The sequence below is a fragment of the Myiozetetes cayanensis genome, unplaced genomic scaffold (assembly GCF_022539395.1).
Source record: "Myiozetetes cayanensis isolate MyiCay16 unplaced genomic scaffold, myiCay2020 scf5-8, whole genome shotgun sequence".
NCBI lineage: Eukaryota > Metazoa > Chordata > Aves > Passeriformes > Tyrannidae > Myiozetetes > Myiozetetes cayanensis.
The window spans coordinates 14,331,816-14,350,096 of record NW_026087742.1 but is presented as its reverse complement, the minus strand read 5'-3'; the positions used below and the strand labels follow the sequence as shown (position 1 = coordinate 14,350,096).

At 41.0% G+C, this 18,281-nt stretch overlaps 1 protein-coding gene across 3 annotated transcripts in view; it reads left to right on the top strand.

The window, feature by feature from the left end:
• The window catches only part of APP (amyloid beta precursor protein), a 200,977-nt gene that overhangs the window by 90,781 nt on the left and 91,915 nt on the right, over positions 1-18,281 (top strand). For all 3 annotated transcript variants that reach the window (XM_050332717.1, XM_050332718.1, XM_050332719.1), the window contains exons 4-5: positions 4,504-4,616; positions 6,081-6,274. In XM_050332717.1, coding sequence (XP_050188674.1) covers positions 4,504-4,616; positions 6,081-6,274 — 307 coding nt within the window. The remainder of the gene's footprint in view (positions 1-4,503; positions 4,617-6,080; positions 6,275-18,281) is intronic.

Here is an 18,281-nt window from a genome sequence, read left to right as displayed (position 1 = left end):
TATTAAGGGGGGGATTACTGACACTGTGGGGGTTTGAGTTGTCAAGAAGCAACTTGCTTTGCAGCAGGTTCTTGGCCTTCAGCTAAATGAGGGGTAGGCACAGGGCAGTGGCTTTTAATGTGGTAACATGACCTCTACTCAGAATTCTCCTTTAGGGCTGTTTTCTCCAGATGGCCAGAAACTCACAAGGCAGCAGGGTCTGGTTTTGTCCAGCCCTTCCCTGCAAGAGTGGGTAAGCAGCTACTGGAACCCAAGTAGCTGTTTTATTGGTGTGTTGGATCACTTGAGGGAGTTTAGTGATTTATGAGCTCACCAGCAGATAAATGGTGCCATTATGGTTTATTATCAGAGTGCCTCTGCAGAGCACAGACTTCCAGCTGTAATCAGAATACAAGAGGTGCTGAAGAAGGTAGAGAAGTACTGGAAAACAGAGATAAATATAAGGCAGAGGTAATGCTGATGGTGTTAATGATTCCAACCCTCTGTGGCATGGATTTTGTACAAATTTTGCAAGCCCCACTGTCAGTGGTGTGGTCACAGCTTAGCTATGGCTCACTGGGTAGGTGGAGGGGGAGTGGGAACAAGGTGCTGGTGAGAGCAAGGGGACAGCTCGGGGCTGGGGAGGGTTTTAAGGCAGTGCTGCTGCCTGGGGAATTGCTCATGCAACTTGAGTGTTGCAGGCAGGATGTTGAGGACAGCCTGGTGTTGTACAGGTCAGTACGTTGCTGTGCTGGAAATAAAAATAATACTGGAGTTGAATTTTGCAATCCCAGCACCTGGCAGTAGCAATTACAGCCAGCACTGGGCTGGAATTCTACATCAGTCAGATGTACTAGTGCAGAGCTCTCAGTCAGGGTGTGTCCTGGCCAAGAGAAGCAGTATTACAGTTTTTCCTTATTCTGAGATCCATACATGTTTCTCCCTCTCTGTGGAGGAGCAGGATTGCTCTCTCTTCACGTGTGCTTGTCTCCCCTGTGCATTCTGCGGGTTACTCGTTCAAAAAAGCAAAGAATCCTCAAAGTCTTATGACTCAGCAGCACTGAAAGTTGAATGTGTACTGGAGTGATACAGGAGGAAGCTTGCCTGCAAGACAGAAGTGTTAGAAGTGCTTCTTTCTGATGGATTTGTGTTTCTATTAGACTAGCCCAGGCAAAATAAATGTTGCAGTTGTCAAGTGAATTCAGTTTAGTTCATCAAACTGCTACTTGAACATTGATTTATTTTAAAGAGCAACAACAAAATTAGAACAAAAGTTCAGAGCTTTACATTTAAAATTCAGTAGTAATTAACATGAAAGGAATGAAAAAAGTTTCTAGAACATGAGTTCTGTGTACATCTAAATAATGGACAGAGTTCAATTTTATTTGTAATAAAAAATAGAACTGAAGGCAATAGAAATCACATGTAAAGTTGCAAGGGATTGCTATTGCCCAGATTTTCACAACCCTAATTTATTATAATTCTATATAATGAGGGAGTATTACATTGAACAACTGTCCTTCTCCCCATGGATATTAGTGTGCTTTATCTTATTAATTACACGCTCATGCGTACTTGTGATGACACTGCAATGTCTGCCCTGGCTGCAGTGCCCAAAACTTTAGCTGTGCATCTTTCCATCTTTCATTTGGTGGCTGTAACTCAGCAGTACATCATATTTGTTTCTTTTCACAGAATCCCAGAATGGGTAAGGTTGGCACAGGATTGCATCCAGATGGCTCTTGAATATCTACAGAGGGGGAGACTCCACAGCCTCCCTGGGTAATCTGTTCCAGTGCTTGGTCACTGCACAGTAAAAAAGTTCTTCCTCATGTTCAGGTGGAACCTCCTGTACATCAGTTCCTGCCCATTGCCTCTGGTCCCCTTGCTCAGCACCACCAGGCAGAGCCTGGTCCATGCCCTGACCCCTCCCTGCAGATACTGACAGACACTGATGAGGTCTCCTCTCAGTCATCTCTTCTCGAGGTTGAACAGGCCCAGCTTCCTCAGCCTTTCCTTGTAAGAGGGATGCTCCAGTCCCCTCATCATCTTTGTGGCCTCCTCTGGACCTGTCCCAGGAGCTCCATGTCTCTCTTGTGCTGAGGAGCCCAGAACTGGACCCAGCACTCCAGATGTGCCTCACCAGGGCTGAGTAGAGGGGCAGGATCACCTCCCTTGACCTGCTGGCAATGCTCTTCCTAATGAACCCCGGGATCCCATTGGCCTTTGTGGCCACAAGGACACGCTATTGGCTCATGGACAGCTTGTTGTCCCACAGGACCTCCAGGTCCTTCTCCACAGAGCTGTTTCCCAGCAGGTCAACCCCCAGCCTGTACCAGTGCCTGGGGTTATTCCTCCTCAGGTGCAGGACCTTTTACTTACCTTTGTTGTACTTCAGACTGTTCTTCTGTGACCCTCTGCAACCTGTCAAGGTCCTTCTGAAGGGCTGCACAGCACTTTGGGGTAAACCATTAATTGCTTTCATACACACAATATTATAGTCATATTACAAGGTGTTAAGGGGAATGGAATAGCTTTGTGCAGAGGTTATCAGGTGTGTTTGTGTTTGGACTTGTACCTCTGTGTGTACGAGAACAGATGACACAAGCTCATGCACAAGCATCAGATAGAGTTTGCTGGAGTAAAACCCACTCCAGGATTTTATGTTGTTGTTGTTTTAAAGAAAGGTTTGCCCTAAAGACTGCTTTGGATGTTTGTCCCGCTTGAACAGCTGGAAAGGTGTAACTGCGGTTCTGCATGAAGTCATCATGTTGTAGGAGAGCAATGTCAATGTGCTCTTGAGTCTTCAGCAAAGCACCCCTGTGCTTGCCTAGTGCTCTGGTACTTTACTAAATTGAAGCATTAACAATTGCCAGTTACTTATGGACTGAGTTACTTCAGGTATGTGACAGGCTGGTCCCCTACAAAGCTGCAAATTTATTCAAATTCACTGCAAGATTAGTGTGTGATGCCACTGGGAGCAGAGACTGTTAACCAAAGGTGCAAATTTTGTGTTTTGGGTTACCAGAAAGTGTTCTAACTCATTCTTTTAGCAAGTTTATTTTGGATACCTCTAGGAAGCATTTCTGTTAATAATTTGCAGACATCAGAGTATGTTAGCAAAGAATAAAAATAAGAAAATCGGGGTTTTTCCTAGTTAAGTGACTTAAGTAAACTAGTTACTGGTTCCTGTAAACTGACTGACTTCAAAGGCTTCAGATCAAAAGCACTGAAATACAGCAAGGAATTTAATATGAAATACACATATTGGTGATCAGCAAAGGTATATGTTTGTTAAATTCTGTTTTCTCCCTCAATGCATTGGGTGTTAGTTAGTTTTAAAACTGACTTTCTAATTGTAATCCTCAAGGGCCATTTCATGAGCTCCCTGAGATGACCCTCTGCTGAACAGTAAACTTGTAGTCATCTCATTTTGATTAATTAACCTTTTATTACATCCTTGCAGCCATTGGACCACCTTGATTCTTTCATTTAACACAGGCTGTAGTTTTTTGGAGGTTACAGACTACAGGTCTTCAGGGAGCTGATTTCGTGCCAGCTGAGTCATGTGCTTTCACAATCCAGTGTCTGTTCAGTGTATAGACTTCCTGAAACAACTCTGTAATTTTTCCCTTAAAAATATCTTTGGGGGGCTTGGAGGTTATTTAATTACAATACCAGAATGGTACAGATTTACAGTGATTTTAGTCTAACAAATCACATTACCTACCATCTGTGTTTCTTCTTATTTGTCAGTACTGAAGCTGTGAGTGTCCTTCATTTCATGAGCATGTATATTTTTGTTCTACTTTTAAAGACAGAACAGTCTCTGGTCAGTTATGTCCTTGGTGAAGAGCCTTTTTTCCCCACTTCAGTCTGACCAGATACTCTGGTGATCATGAGTCATATTGTTCCCTGGCTGATGAGCTCTACTTGCTTATCAGCCTTCTGGGCTAACCTGGATTCATCTGGCTGATGAAATGAAGTTGCAATGAAGAGGCTGCATCAACAAAATAACTGAGCTGAATGTGTTACTCTTAGTGCTGTGATTCATGAGAAATATTCTTGAGCTGTTTGAAACAATTTGTTGGTGTCAGATTTGTTTTGTGTGCAAAAACTTAAGCATTTCAGAACACTTCACACCCTCCCCCTGCTGCTATTAAGATGCAAAATGTAGTTGTTCCTCCCTGTCCTCTTTAATCCCCTTTCTCTTTAATTTGATCCACCAACCCCTGACTTCACGTTGCACCACACATCTTCAGTGGGTCCTGCAAGTTTTACCATGGGTATATGGAAGTTCGAATATTACACTGAGGTTTACATAACATAATACCTCTGAGATCAGACAGGAGATACTTTCCAATGGCAACTTGGAAGAAGGTCATAATGGAAGCATCATTCCTCTGCAAACAGACCCTGCCACTCATTCACAAAAGCTGCTCTGTGCCTAGCTCGAGGTTTAACAAGATGAGTTTTGGAAGCAAAATTAATATTTTTTTTCTTTTCTTTTTTTTTCCCTTTCAGTGGGCGAGTTTGTGAGTGATGCCCTTCTGGTGCCAGACAAGTGCAAGTTCCTTCACCAGGAAAGGATGGATGTGTGTGAAACTCACCTGCACTGGCATACTGTTGCTAAAGAGGTACATTCATGTCTTAAAGTTTCCTGCCTTCCTTCTTTAAAGCTGTGTCGCTCTTCTGAGGATGACTTTAAATGTAGCAGCGGCATGGAAGACAAAGAGCAGTGTTCCGAATGTTTGGGTGAATGGCATTTTGTTCTGCTTTATAAGGGAGGAAATGGGAATCTGAGCACATCAGAGTCCATGACTGGACAGTTACCATTGACCTTTGAACAATGACCCTGTTTCATAGCACTGTTTTTATCCTCACACACCCACTGTGTTTTCTGCCTCCTCCAGCTTCCTGTGTTAGTGCTGCTTTGGAACTAAATGCCTAGACTTTGCCTTTAGTCATCATCCTGGATGGACATTATCCATTATTTATTTTGGATATTGGTATGCCAGGTGCCCACAGAAGTCAAAGAGGCCTCAGAGGTGCACTGTATGAAATTCAGCAGAGAAGGGTAGGAGAGCTGGGACTCTGAACTAGGACTAGCCAAACACATTTTGCAGTCAGGCACAGAGTTTTTACAATTTACCAGTGCTTTACTGAAAACAGAAATAAACTTAATATTACAATTGCTAATGTGTTTTGGACATCTTTTCCTTATGTAGAGAGGTTTTAGGAATAAAAGCAGAGATGAGCTTCCAAGAAGATTTCTGGCTGCTATTTTGTTTGGAACCTCTTGGTTTGTATGTTATCCCACCTTCTGGAGATGAAATCTGAAATGTGCTCAGCAGCTTCTCAAATTTTCAGTTTTTGCTTGAATCATACTTAAATGAAGCATTTAAGGCACCAACCTTCAGACAGGGAAATTCTAGTTCATTTTAGCTGCTCGCAGACTTGGAATGGCAATAGCCTGGAAGAAGAACACTGTGCACTACTGAACTGTTTTCCTTTTTTCACCTGTCAGACATCGCTTTTATCTTTCTGTCCTACATCACTGTACCTTTAAGGTGTAGTGTTTGCACGACTCTTCTCCAGAGAAGGCTAGTAGGCAATGTACAGTCAGAGGTGTCAGACCAGATACAGTGTTTCCAGTATAACAGGCATTTCAAATATTAATCTGTCCTGCGGTGAACTCTTCAATAGCACTAGTGCAGCAGGATTGGGATTAATACATCAAATTACTGTTCTGTCTTCCAAGTTTGCTGTTTGTGAGGCAGAGCCTGTGATCATTCTAGACAAGAGGATATGAAGTGGTCATGTATAATGAGAGGAGACAAGTCTTTCTGTAATGGGAAAAACTGAAAGGAGAGCTTGTTGCTTACAGTGGTTTTGTGAACAGAGCCAGGGAGCTACCTACAGTCAGGCAGTGCATGCTCACATGACTTTTTAAATTGCATTTCGAAATTCAGAGATTGTGTAGTTCACCAGCTTTGACCTTCCTAAGGCAGCCCTTTCATGTTTTCTCAAGGTCTGTGACAGTTTTTCTCTCTTCCTCCATGACAATATTGTTGCTCTTCCTACTTTTCTCTCTTCTGCAGTCCTGTAGTGAGAAGAGCATGAATCTGCACGACTATGGCATGCTGCTGCCCTGTGGGATCGACAAGTTCCGTGGTGTGGAGTTCGTGTGCTGCCCCTTAGCAGAGGAAAGCGACAATCTTGATTCAGCTGATGCCGAAGATGATGATTCAGATGTCTGGTGGGGAGGTGCAGATGCAGACTATGCAGATGGAAGGTAAGATTGACTTTGCACCCTTCAACTTGTTAGCAGCATCATATTTAAGATGCCAAAAATCTGTCTAAAAGACCTCAGAGTGAAAGAGTCACTACTCTGTATATGTGAACTTGCACATGCAGTGATTGAAAGCATCAGTGTTCTATTCTACCCAGGTATTTTTTCTTTCTGCAGAAAAGCTTATTGTTAAAACAGTTACCTGTACTTTTTTGAGAATCACAGAATCAGCTGGGTTGGAAAGGACCTCTGAGATCATCAAATCCAATGCTTGATCCACTACCACCGTCATTACTAGACTGTAGCACTAAGTGCCACATCCAGTCTCTTCTTAAACACCTCCAGGGACAGAGAATCCACCACTTACCTTGGGCAACCCATTCCAATGCCTGATTACCCTCTCTGTAAAGAATTTCTTCCTAATAACTAACCTCAACCTCCCCTGACAGAGCTTAAGACTGTGCTCTCTTGCCTTACTGGTAGTTGCCTGGCAAAAGAGACCAACCCCCACCTGGCTACAACCTCTTCTCAGGTAGTTGTAGAGAGTGATGAGGTCACCCCTGAGCCTCCTCTTCTCCAGCCTAAACAACCCCAGCTCCCTCAGCCTCTCCTCTTAGGACTGGTGCTCCAGTCCCTTCACCAGCCTGGTTACTCTTCTCTGGACCTGCTCCAGCACCTCAAGATCCTTCCTGAACTGAGGGGCTCAGAACTGGACACAGTTGTAGGAGCATCTGTTTGTTAATAGAGGAGCATCACTGGACACAGTGATACCTCTGTAATTTCTTCAGTGAGAAGTATTTATAACAAAAATGCTTAAATACATACTTTTTGATAACTAAATGATAAATAGTGTACCCTTAAGATGCTTCATTTGCAGTCTGGGATTCCCACAGCAGGTAATCAGCCAACATAACCAGTGAAAGTTTTGAAATGTTTTCATTTGTAATAGGTGTTATTTTACTGTAAGAATACTTTTCTGCTGGCAATCAGTTTCTAAACAGGATCTAAAAGAAAATGTGTTTTAATATCTAGCCTCTGACAGTTGTTAACACACTGCTGGTCAAGTGGAGCATGGAGGTTTCCTTTGCAAGGCAGTGGTGGATGGGAAGATGCCAATGCACTCTCCAAAATGGCTTTCTTCATAAAACTAAGAACTGTGTGCAAATTCTCTTTGTGCTCCCCAGGCTTTCATCACTTAAGACTGTGCTAATGCAGCGTTTCTGCTTCTTAGAGCTGATATTGCACCTTGGTACAAATAATACACAAAGCCTAACACTTGGGGCTGGTTTCAAGGAGAACCCTGAAAGTAAATGGTGTCCAAATTATGTGAATAATGAAGAAAGTTAAGAGTTCTGAATTGTGTTATGTCTGGACTTTTTAATAATACAGATGGAAACAATTTGAGGAACAGTGCAGAGATGAAGGACAGAGATAGAATTGCTGTAATTTGGTATGATGAGATGGCATTAAGACCTAGAGTAGTTAGAAACCGTGTCATGGTGGGCATCTAAATCTTTCATGACAAAGCATTAGTAAGTCTCTCAGGGAAGAGTCCTTTGTGGAAAAAGTAATAAGCTTAAAATTAATATTTCTCCATGGTAATTTTTAGTTTTCTGTCATAAACAGTAGTGAATGGTCAGGACTGTTTGATACAAGAAGCATCAAACTTTGCATATTCCATCTTGATACCTTTGGACTTTCTCCTGATTTGTACCTCTATCAGTGTCACTATTTATACCCTTTCTACAGTATTCGTGAAGCAGCCTTTGGACTGTTGCTGTGCTGTTTTTGTATATTTCATTTAGATTTTGATTGGATGTTAAGATGTTCTCTTAGAATAAGAAATGAGTATAGACCTTGTTCTAATTGGGACATTTGCTTTTTTTTCATCATATATATATGCACATGGAATATAGATGCATAGATCTATCTTATACACCTATTTCCTGTGTTATATAGGTAACTTATATTTATTATCTATACACCTCTATATAAAGTACATAGAAATCTTTTCTTTCATGTGTTTGATCAAAGATTCAAAAATTACTTTAAATAAGAGAGCTCACAGTGGTATATATAGAGTACTTCTGTTTGCAAGACAGATATCGCATTTATTTCTGTCTTTTTTGTGTTTGTCACTGAACATTTAATTTACTATTCTAGTCCATTTTGTTCCTCATAAAGTAGTTTAATATCTGAAGAGACAAGTTCAAGAATAACTTCATAAATTTTGTATCCTCTAGGAATGGGAGCTGTAATTGCATTTCAATCCATTTCTGAAGTTCCAAGCAAATAGTGATTTATTTTTTCCCCCTCCCACAGAAATGCTTGCAAGAGGAAAATGAAAGATCATTTTATAGGGCACTTGTACTTCATCTGCAGATGAAGAGCCAAGCAACTGGTAGTTGTTTTAGACTGACTCACTCATATTTCTTGCTACCTCTTCAGCTTCCCAACTACATTTAAATTGTGTGCATCAGAGCCAGAAATACCCCTGAAATTTAGTCATATAAAAAAAATTTAATTTCTTATGCAGCAGTGGGTGGTAATTCAAATTTTGTATCTATTGAAGTATTTTCCTCTCTCAGGAGCTGTGATAGCTTTTACCTGGGTCAGGTTAACTGAGCACACGTTGTTGGTGTCTTCCAGTTGACAGCCTTTAACACACCCAGGGCGTGCTCCAAATCATGGGACAGGTGCTGTGCCTTCCAAGGGTGGCTCATTCTGGGGGAATCCATGTGTTTGCTCTGCCTGTCATTTTGGTAGTCACTGCTGCGAGTACTGGAAACACTTTTGTTCGTGCACAGATACGAAAATCAGAAGCTGGCTCTTTAGGAGAAGGATTCCGTGCTGTTGCTCTGCCACAGGTTTGGGGCAGGAATTCCACAGCATTTGTGTTGCAGCAGTTACTGGGTTGGCTTATTTTACCTGTTTCTTCCCATAAGTCATCATTTTTGGCTAAAATTAGTTGCCAATACCTCACAAATACTCAGTGGTGAGACACCCAAGTCAAAGTGAAGGTAACATGTTTGATTTAGAGGTGATAAGCTGGAAAGCAGATTATTATATCCTCATTTCTCAAAACTCTGTGACAAAGCAGAATCCAACAAATGTCAGTGGTATATTTCAAAGTAACTTTATTTCTCAAGCTGTTCAGATCTGAACTTGAAAATATTTGCATTTATGATTCTGAATATTTAGAGGAAAGCACATTGCAGCCATTCATTTTGTAAATGCCGCTTTTCAGACTGTGCTTTGTTTTCACCCCCAGCAGTTGTCCCTGGGGCACTGCATTTTCTTTTTTGCTTTGTCGAGAGTGTTTTCTTCTGTGCAGGGAGAGCCAAAGCTGTGCAGTCATAGATGGACGTTCTTCCTCCCCAGCATTTGACCACCACCTGGGTCTGAATGTAAAAGGATGTGGCTTGTGAGGCAGGTGTGAGGGTGTATTTTGCTGACAGGTGATATATATCTATTCCTCCATTTTGTTTGTGAAGCCAAGGTGCAGGATCCACATATCCTTTTGAACTTGTGTGGTGTCATGCTCGTCCTGAAATAGTCTGTAACTCTGAGAGGTAAAAGCGTTTGTCAGCAGTGGCGTTCCCTTGCAGTTATCCACACCTTTAATTAACATTTACCTTGAAGTCTGCCTGAGGGACAGCCAGATGCAGGTGTTGGCTTTCAATGTAGCTGCAGAGCTCTCCCTGCATAGCTACAGCTCAGTCAAGTGACCTGCAAGCTCTGGCTGCCCTTGAGACTCGGCATAGCTTGGTGGCCCTCTTGTCTGTACCTGGGCACTTGCTGGAAGCTTTGGTGTTCTTGATGTTCAAGGTTAAATATCTTTAGGAGTGACGGCCAAGCTGGAAACTTCCAGGTTTTCTCTGTCTACATCTGCCTCATATTCACCTCTCCTCATCTGCCTGTCAGAGTATGTGACACCTCCCAGGCTTTCCCTCCCATCGGGAAAACAGTCTGCTGTCCTTTTCCGTCATTCACAGCAAGGGAAGCTGAGGCACTATGAGTCTCACTGTTGAGAGTTGTATGGAGAGCTTTTCTTTACATCCTGTAGCTCAGGAGGCAGAAGGTAGTGCCTTAACATCAGCCAAGTCTCGTTTTTCTAGACCATTCAAATATATTTTCAAGGTCAAAAGTAGGAGATTTAATTTCTCATTCTTTTCTCCTCAGCAGTTCAGGGCAAATTAATGTTGTTTGTTCAGCGTGTAAGAAGTGTGAAAGACTGATGTAATGATGGGGCAGTGTTGTAAATGTTGCATTTGTAGGGAGCGGTGTATTTTATAATGATTTGGTTTACAGTTTCTCATAAACTTCTGCCAAGCTGAATTTTATGGTTTGTTCATACTTTCCATTAGCACAGTTAATACAGTTGGTTTTTTACTACAATAAATAATCCAAAAGGATGCAGTGCACTTGGTGCTGATAATTAGGCATCTGTGAACAAAACTAAAAAAAAATTGTGCTATATAGCATAATAATCACATTGTTCTCTGATTTTGCAACCCTGTGCCATACTGAGCTTAAGGATGAGTGCTCATCTCCCAAATGCTGCAAAAAAGTAGTTGAAGTGATGCATCTTTTTCACTCCATGAAGAGCTTTGTGGGGCTTTTTTGTCAGTGGTATCTTTTTTTCCTAATTGCCTCTAATCCAAGAAATCCTGAAAAGCATTTGAAACTGGTCAGTTTTTTTAGTGGTGTGTTTCCATGGGGAGGAGGAGTCACAGGGGCCCACAAGAATTGCTTTGCTGAGTAAAATGTTGGAAAATCCTTACTTGACCTGGAGGAAGTGTATATTTAGTTTCTTTTACTTTTTAGCTCTTTTTACATCTTTATCTATGACTTAAATTTTACAAAGATTTACCCAGTGTCTTCCCTTCAGAAATGGCTGCAAATTGACCTCCACATCTCATTAGTTACAATCTGAATTCCCTGGAGTGCTGTCATTAAGTGAGGCAGTCACACGGTGTGTTTAAATTGGCCACAACTCACTGACTCTTCATGGTATGTCTCGCTGCTGCCATGACAGAAGGTAGGCAGACAGACAATTGGGATGTCTGCCTGTGGCACAAATTTATAAAAAATGCCAGGAAGTCTAAAGAGGGATACATAAGCAAGTAAATTTAATAGTATTCAGGAGTTCGTGTAAAAATTTTAAAAGTCAAATTTAATGGAGTTTAGTTGTTTCTATACTTGGGAAATTGTCCTTTTTTTTTTTTTTTGTAGCTGTTATTTTTACTAGCTCCTGCTTAATTCCCTTTGTTTGGGTCCTTGCAGGCAGGCCACAGCCTGGAAGATGTTGATGCTTCAATTGCGAATGCAGGTGAAAGCAAGTAAATGCTACAACTCTATGCTCATGGTGTTCATTGACAAGGGCTGTTCAAAACACAAAACCCTCTTGTCCTGTTTCTCCACATTACATGTCCCTGTGTTCCTCACAGCCTTCTTTTTCCCCTGCTTATCCTGCCATCCACCTGCAGGAAAGGTACTTGAAAATACAGCACAAAAGGAGAGCCTTTGGGGGAAATGGTTTGACCTGAGGATATTTCTGGCCATTGCATGGTAGCTGACCAGGAAGATTAAGAAAAAGTAACCAAAATACTCTAATCTACTTTACCTATTGCTTTGGTGGATACTTTATTCTCTTTGGCATTAGCTGGAATAAGCAAACATGGCTTGAACATGGAGGAGAAAAGGCAAAACTAGGAGGAATAAAGTGATGGTGTCATGGATATGGAAAGGTTGTGGATGAAGAAATCATGGGAGAGGGCCAGGTCTTTCAGAGACTCTTACTACTTAAATCCTTCAATTTCTGCTTGTTTCCTCTTGCTCGTATCGAAATATGCAATGACATTGTGTTTCTTGACCATCCTTCCCTCCTCCACCTTTTCCCATTGTTCTTAACTGAGTCAAAGAAATGAGCCTTAATTGGAAGTCCAGCTCTGAGCCCAAAAGAAAAGAAAATGTAGAATCACAGAATCATCAAGCCTGTCAGAGACCTTCAAGATCATCCAGTCCAACCGTCAACCCAGCACCACGTTAATCACCACTAAACCATATCCTCAAGTGCCACACCCAGACCAACTTACTCCAATGCCTGACCACTCTTACCCATGTGAAAGGGTGACATGAAATGGTCTTAAGTTGCACCAGGGAAGGTTCAGGTTAGATACCAGAAAAGAATTTTCACTGAAAAGGAGACCCACCCCCACCTCACTACATCCTCCTTGAAGGGAGTTGTAGAGAGTGAGAGGGTACCCCCTTGAGCCTCCTTTTCTCCAGGCTAAACAATCCCACTGCCCTCAGCCACTCCTCTTAAGACCTGTGCTCCAGACTCTTCCCCAGCTTTGCTGTCCTTTCTTTTGAAGCTTTTGCAGTACTAAATCTTAAAGTGTTATTAAGAAAAAGAGGTTTTGAGGCTAAATTCTTCATTGGAAACATGTTCACTGGAGGAAAGAGAAAATTAACGTTTTGTCTCTCGAGTGTTCCTCTGCTTTCAAGCCATCTTGTCACTCATGTTAAACAACAGGTTCTCGTTGATATAAGCTTTTTCATTAAATTGGAAAGTCAATCTCTAAAATTTCAGTGAGGAATGCTCCACTGGGAATCTACTAAACGATTCTTTAAGAAGCTATAACATTAGAAAAAAAAATCACCCCTTACTCCTCTACACTTGAGCTGGTAAAGCTGAACCAGACATGAAGCTGGACAAAAGGTCTGTACTGCACATTCTGCCTTAGAAGTAGGAAATTACTTAGATTTGGATGGATGAAAAGATTTCCCTTTTTCCATACTGTGCAGGCTGAACTGTAGACTGTTCATACTCCTGAAAATTTAAGTAAAACTTGTGCCAGCAGTGGTTCAGAGTCTGCATGGTGGGGAACTCAGTTGTCTGTGACACAGGGGCACAGCCAGAGGCAGTGTTTTCATCAGCTGTCTTAATACAAATTGTTCCTAATTGGGAGTCAGTGCCCTAAAATGAACACCAGGAATTACAAACTTGCTTCGTTTTTCTTGCCTTGTTTTCCCCCCTCCTCTGAAGTTTGCTATCATTAGAGGTTAACACCAATTATTGAAATAAGTGAATTTTGCTCTACAAGAGTTATCCATCATTGTATTGCTGTTTCTGAGAAACTGAATTCATTTAGGGAGATAGTGTAGAAGGTGTTTTGGAATACATCAGCTAATTGGTCAGAAGTTCACATCATCTTGAGTTTTGTGGTAGAACTGTTAGAAACCAAAATAGGAAAAAAATGCTTTATACCTGTCCTAAAGCATTGTTAACTGATTTTAGAGCTTATCTGAAAACTTCTGTGTTTTTGTAAATATTTTAAAGATAGAACCTAATCGGTTGTCTTTATAAATTAAACTAAAACATCACTAAGTTGGAGGCATGTTACTGCTTATATTGAAGAACTTCAGAAGTATTTTGTCCTATTCACATATTTCCTATGCTGTTAGCACAGTGTGTGTCTCCCATTCATACATTAATTGGGTTTGTCTCTCATGTTGGCTGTTACTTAATATTCAGCTAGCTCATTATATATATTTTTAATAACATTTTTTTTAGTTTTTATCTTGGAGGTTGATAAAATAAAATTCAGAAAACATAGGAACACCAGAACAGCAATGACTCTTGCAAGACTGGTAAATTTGGATTTCTTAAGACTAAACAAGTTAGAATGGAACTGATGAAACAGCACACTGCTTTGAGAGGTAATTACAGCAATGCTGAGCTGGCAAATCCAATCACCATTTGAGTATAAAGCATTAACTGAAGTGATGGATGAGGCTCTGGGTGGAGAAAATTAATCTAATTGAGGAAGTGATGGATAGAAGATACCCAGGCTTTTATAACCCTTGATGAAAGCACTTTTCTAGCTGGGCAGGCTACCTGTATGATTTAAGTGAATATTGAGCTTGTTTCAGGAGACTCGTGACATCAAACTTGCATATTCGGTAGAAGGTTGACTTACAGAGAAGGGTTACATTTTTATGATCTCACAAAACAGAGCCATCACCTGCTGTGTTTTCCTTAAGTAACAGGCAATAATTCTATAAGCAAAAATGTTAAGTTGTCAGTTATAATGACTGAAACGTGGAAGAGAAATGTTGCTGCAGTAATCAGCTTGAGGCACCCTTCTGATGTATCTGTGAGAGGTTCCGATGGGGTTCTGTGACACTGTGTTATATGCTGCCCCATTTAAAGCGGTGTACTACTTATAATGCATGAAAGAAATGAGCAGTGAGGAGTTTACACCTGGGTTTTTAAAGGTGTGCCGTCACAGCAGCGTGACTGTGCTGGTGGATGTATAGCTGGATATGCTTCATTAAGTTATCCAGCAGTTCCTGCTCTGTTCGATCGTTCAGTGATGCCTGTGGTCTGTGCTAGAAGTAAGAGCTTGGAGTTGGGGTGGTTTGTAGGAATTTCAGAATTCCACCTCTTTTGAGTCTGTGCTTTAATAGCACGGCGTAGTAAAGGATTTTCTATACTGGGGACGTTTTTTCTCTTTGCCTTCTAACAAAAGCAACACACTTGGGATACTTGGACGAAACAGCAAAGACATACAGCTTGTTTTTTTCTGGCAGAAGAGGTTTCCAATCTTGCATGCAAATATTTCAGCTTTGATTATATGATAATAAGACCTTCCTTCGCATGGGATCTCTGTTTTGATCACTGCTGATAAAAAAAAGTGTGGTCTGAATGAAGAAGAAAAGGCTGAAACAGTAAAATGTTGACCCGGAGAACTGGATCTATGATTGTTTCTGCCATGAAGGTCTTTTGCCAGGCTTGGCATATTGTGACCACCATAAAAAATTTAGTGGGAAAGCTGCCCCTTTTTCTTCTAGCTATACAAGTGGAGATAATCTGCTCTGACTTCTTGCAGCTGCTGCTGGTGGCAGCTGTATTTAAGAAGTTTAAGATGACATATTCTTTAAAAAATGCTATTCAGTGTCTTAAATTGAACATCCAGAATTATTGCATGCTTCTGGTATTTTTATTTTTCTTTCCTCAATTGTAAGACAAAGTTATTCTTCCAGTTTTACCCTGTTGTCGTCATGTGAGGGTACCAAGATGATGAATTCCACTAACAGGGCAAGTACTTGGTTTGGTATGGAGTTTACACTGTCTGCCTCAGATAAGCTGTAGGACAGCAGGTTGAACAAAGAAACACTGAATATTCAGTTCTGAGTACAGCAGAAGTTCTGTGGAAAGAAACATGTTGTAACAGATCCAGAGCTTTCTGCTGATTCTCAAGCTGGCTCAAACTGGGCTGTGCAGGTGATCTTCCCTCTGCCCTCTTCCATCACACTCTTAACACATTTTTGCTGTCAGGATTTTGGAGGTAGTATTTATTCAGTGTCATCAGGCTCACAAAGCCCGATTTTTGTGTGTTTTCAGGTATGTTTAACATTCTAGATTTTAAGTTTCTCTTTAGCAAAAATAAAGAAGGGAAGTGTATGGGTTAAACATATGACTCTGTTCTCTAAAAATTACATGCTTCTTGTGGAGTCCTTCATCTTCTGAAGAAAACTGTCAGAACAGCAACACCAGCAAAGGCTTCGTTTCAGAGAAAAAACTAGGTCAGTTTTGAAAAAGCGTTCTTGCCTGTCAGTCAACAGGTACCTTCTGTAAGATGAAATGTTACATCCTACCTTGCACACGTGGCTTTTTAAGCGGGTCAGCTGTGGAAAGAAATTTCTAAGGGTATAAAATATGTTTCATTATGGGAAAAAAGGTAAATGTATCTGTCAGAGGCAGCAGGGCAAGGAACGCATGTTTGTTTCTTGGGAGTGTTCTATTTAAAAATTGGATTGAAAGACTTTTAGTGCAACTCCTCCTGTTTTCTGCAAATCTAATGGAAACGAGTGCTTTTTTGTATTGTTTTTATGTAAAAGGTTACCTACAGTGAAAGGAGAGAGACAGTCTAAAGGACAAAATTCACATAATTCAGTTGTTTGAAAAGATCTAAGAACTCAGAAGCAACCTTTGAAATAGACTATTTGGTTGTGTGTTTTTTTCTGTTAGGAAATGTGAAAATAAAGGTAATTGTGATCTTTTCAGTAAAGGAAAACAAAAAGGAAAATTATTGGAAGTGACAAAACAAATGTCTGAAAAATACTGTGAATATAAATTGCTTGTCCCAACTTGCTGTGCAATGGAAGGTGTCCCTCTGAGTTCTTTAAAGTTCCACAACCTCTTATAGATGTTTATGTGTCCAAGTGTGACATTATTTCTTCTTCTTGTGAGACATCCAATTTACTCACCTAGTATAACCCCACCCTAATTAAAATAACCAAGGCACTTTTGGAGCAGTTTTTGCTTATGTGTTCACTAAACAGACAGATCAGAAACATCATTGCTGTGGGTCAGACTTTCAATTCAGTAAGTCAATGTGATTTTCCAGACTCTGATGCCAGTAAGCCATTTAAAAAATCAGTTCCATAGACTGGAGGTCTGGCATAACCCTTTACTTTCCTAGCTCTGTGTCTGATCTCTCAACTGCAGTGCAGTTTAATTCTTGCCCTGCTGTCTCATCCACCTTCCCCATGCTTCCAAAAAAACCCAGATTTTTTTGTTACAATCCCCTGCTGGTAATCTCCATTTCATACTTGCCTTTTACTTCCTTTCCTCTCTTTCAATCCTGCAAAACTACTTTGGTAGGTCTTGTTTAAATTTCCTACCTGGATCCTCAGTATCATGATGATACTCAACTTAGCCTTGAAGTCAGCCAGCGTGCCAGAGTCAAATAACAAAGTATGGTGAGGTCAGTGCTCATGTGCCTAAGTGCCCTGTTCACTTAGTTTTTTGCTTTAAGTAGTTCTTGTGTTGACTCAAATGTTTAATTAGTGACACCATTCAGAGGAGTGTCATGGTGGGATTAAACCTGGTTTCTGAGAAAACTTGTCCTTTGAGATTTCAGTTCAGAAGAACTCTTTGTAGCATGCAAGGTTTGGAAAAACATTTGGTGGAAAATACCCAGGCCCCAGATGTGTAGCTTTGTTGAGGGAGAATTTGGTTCCTTACCTGTCAGCTTTCTGGTTTGCTTTTAACCAAAAGCTGGGTAATTAGGCCACCTCCAACGCACCCATCTTCTTGTTTGGATTCCAAGCACGTGCCTTACTCTTGTAATTTGCTTTGTGTTTTTATTTTGGTTTTTGTTTTAAGGCATTTACTCTTAAGGCATGTAGATGTTCACTGTTAGGTCTGTCCCATTTCCTCTCCTTCAGCGGAAGAACTCTGTGCTGTGGAGCTTTCCTATGCACGAGGATAAAGATGTGTCTGTGCTCATCATTATTAATGAACTGGAAGCGAAGCTAAACCAGATGAAATACTTTCCTGAAGGTTCCTTTGGAGGAGCTGTAGAGTGGTCGTGGTTTGTGCTTTTGGGAAGCTGAAGCACAAGACGGTGGAAACTGGGATGATGGCACCTGCAGTGGTAAAGGTTATGGATGCATAAATTGCCATCAGCTCGACCTGTTAGGCTGAAAGAGCGCAGTCTACAAGTTATGTGCAACAATTGCTTCTCCTGTGTTAATTCCCACCACTGTCTGGGGCCAGCAGAGAGGCCTTGCTCTCCATGGCCAGGCAGCAGGTTGTTGCTGATTCCTCTCTTGGAATTAGCTTTCCCCCAGCTGTTTGCTTAGGCTTTGTGGCTGGTAAAAACCCTAGTCAAGATGGTTTATCTGCAGTAAGATACAGTTGCAAAGTCTACTGAATGCCAATCTTTCCAGATGTTGAAACATCTATCTTGAACACCTTTGCGTCCTTTCTGTCACCCACTGATGGAGTATATGTTTTTGTTCAAGTTATTTGGCAAAATCATGGTAATAAACATATCAGTGGATGAATGTTTATTGCAGACAAACATCAACCGCTTTCCAATATTGATTATTAATCCATAGTTATTTGTTATCCTAAATTGAAAGCTTTGCCACATTTTTGTCTGTAGGTAATAGTTGCAGACAGGAAACTCTTCTTAAAATTTACTTCATGCTG